This window comes from Mchenga conophoros, linkage group LG3 (genome assembly GCF_057382185.1).
Source record: "Mchenga conophoros isolate Kocher_MC1m ecotype Shallow Benthic linkage group LG3, M_conophoros_male_GT1.1, whole genome shotgun sequence".
NCBI lineage: Eukaryota > Metazoa > Chordata > Actinopteri > Cichliformes > Cichlidae > Mchenga > Mchenga conophoros.
The window spans coordinates 20,756,148-20,758,233 of record NC_140528.1 but is presented as its reverse complement, the minus strand read 5'-3'; the positions used below and the strand labels follow the sequence as shown (position 1 = coordinate 20,758,233).

General features: G+C 39.6%; 1 protein-coding gene across 1 annotated transcript; it reads left to right on the top strand.

The window, feature by feature from the left end:
* Positions 1–356: 356 nt before the first annotated feature.
* On the top strand, positions 357–1,645 carry LOC146577634 (stonustoxin subunit beta-like). The gene has a single exon (XM_085268396.1). The coding sequence runs from the start codon at positions 1,034–1,036 to the stop codon at positions 1,643–1,645; it is 612 nt and encodes a 203-aa protein (XP_085124522.1). The 5' UTR covers positions 357–1,033.
* Positions 1,646–2,086: the final 441 nt, after the last annotated feature.

Below are 2,086 nucleotides of genomic sequence, written 5' to 3'. Positions count from 1 at the left end.
TCAGGAGCAAAAACAGTGAAGTCAGTGACTGTAAGTGAGTGAGCTGTGCTGGTGACTGGATATCAGATTTCCAGTCATTAGAGCAGATAAGTGGCAGAACTATATTACTGATTTAATTTAAATGCAAATAGCCCAAATCCTGATTAAAGCATCAGGTTCACTTATAAAGTATTCTGTAGTTATCTTAGTGTCCATCGCCCTTCCCAACATGGGAATAAAGCAGCTGTGAGAGAATTAAACATGAATGAATCAATGGTACGGAAGTGGAGGAAGCAAGAAGAATGAGCTGAGTAAAGTTTGACTCATGCAACATTTTTGTTTCGCTTAATGCGCCTTATAATCCAGTGAGCCTCATGGTCTGTAAAATATGGTGCATTTGCAAATTATGTGCACAATATTGGAACTAAACTATTTTATATTGACAAACAGCGGCCCGCATTAAACTGTGACTGTCACCAGGTAATGTGGGCGTGTTTGCTGAATAAGCAGCAGGTGTTAAACAGCTGACAGGTGAACAGGATGCATGCAGGTAAACTCGAGGGCCCTTCGAGCTGATCGGTGGTGTCGTGAGGAGAATTTCAGCTCATTATTCATGTTACAGAAACACAGAGGTACGAGACCAGGCAGAAGACTTTCTGATTATTTGTTTTTAGTTAAAATAATTCCATTGTTGTCTAGTGATGGTGTGGTAAAGCTCTGTGAATGTGTCCAATTTTTCCGGCTTTGTTGCTTCACCCAAAGGCAGATCACACAAAGTTTAACTGCTTATTATGAAGAACTGACATCTGCTGGTCATTTAATGTTCAGCAGCACTGCTGTGAGAATACCTGTAGGACACATACCAGTGGATATGTGAGCACATGCACAGCTGCAGGGCTAGAAGGGCCCAAATGAATTAAATAAATAGATTCTTAAATAATTAATTAAATGTGTTATTAATTGATTAATTACATTTATTTAAAAATCATTAAATTTTTAATTAATTTATTGTAAATGTTGGAAATGAAATTATTTGGCATTAAATCAATGATGTATGTATTTAATAAGTATTTTGAACTTAGATTCCTGTCAACTCACAATCGACACAAACACAGTGAACACAAAGCTCCAACTGTCTGACAACAACAGGAAGGTGACACATGTGGAGGAGGTTCAGTCACATCCTGATCATCCAGACAGATTTGATGTTTGTGAACAGCTGCTGTGTAGAGATGGTCTGACTGGTCGCTGTTACTGGGAGGTCGAGTGGACGAGGAGGGCTCGGATATCAGTGAGTTACAGAGGAATCAAAAGGAAAGGAAGGAGTGATGAGTGTGTGTTTGGTGGAAATGATCAGTCCTGGAGTCTTTGCTGCTCTGATCATTATTCCTCTGTGTGGCACAATAACAGACAAACACCCATCTCCTCCTCCTCCTCCTCCTCCTCTGTCTCTAACAGAGTAGCAGTGTGTGTGGACTGTCCTGCTGGCACTCTGTCCTTCTACAGAGTCTCCTCTGACTCTCTGATCCACCTCCACACCTTCCACACCACATTCACTGAACCTCTTTATCCTGGATTTGGGTTCTGGGATCCATCGACTGGTTTCATGAAGGGTATTTCAGACTTTTTTGGCACACTTAGGTATGAATTGACTCTTTGTAGTTAGTCTTACCTGGTAGAGAAACAGTTCAGTCTGTTCATGTCTGTGTCTTTCACTCAGAAACACATGATGAGATTCATGGATTCAGTCAGTTGATGTTTTAAACTAAATGATTCACAAATTATTATTCAACACAAGTTTGGTGAGCAGCAGGGCTCATCCTGCTTTTTGTTTTTGTGCATTATAATGATGAAATAACTTTGTCATGTCTGTGGTGGCCTTTGGAGAATTAAACCATCCTGTAGAAACTAGATATAAATGTCATATTTTCCAACATTGATATTTTTCTGTGTTTCAGACGACAATGAAAAGATAAAGAACAGTCTGTAAATCACAAGTTATCAATTCAAATGATTATTAAAGCCACAAGAGAAGCTTCCTGTTATTTGTACCACTCACCTGGTCATGTGATCCAGCTGTGCAGCCAATCATAACTGCCATCACTTT

Bases quoted from the DNA above. Each gene is read 5' to 3' on its own strand.
- LOC146577634 (XM_085268396.1), top strand. From the start codon at position 1,034: ATGTATTTAATAAGTATTTTGAACTTAGATTCCTGTCAACTCACAATC.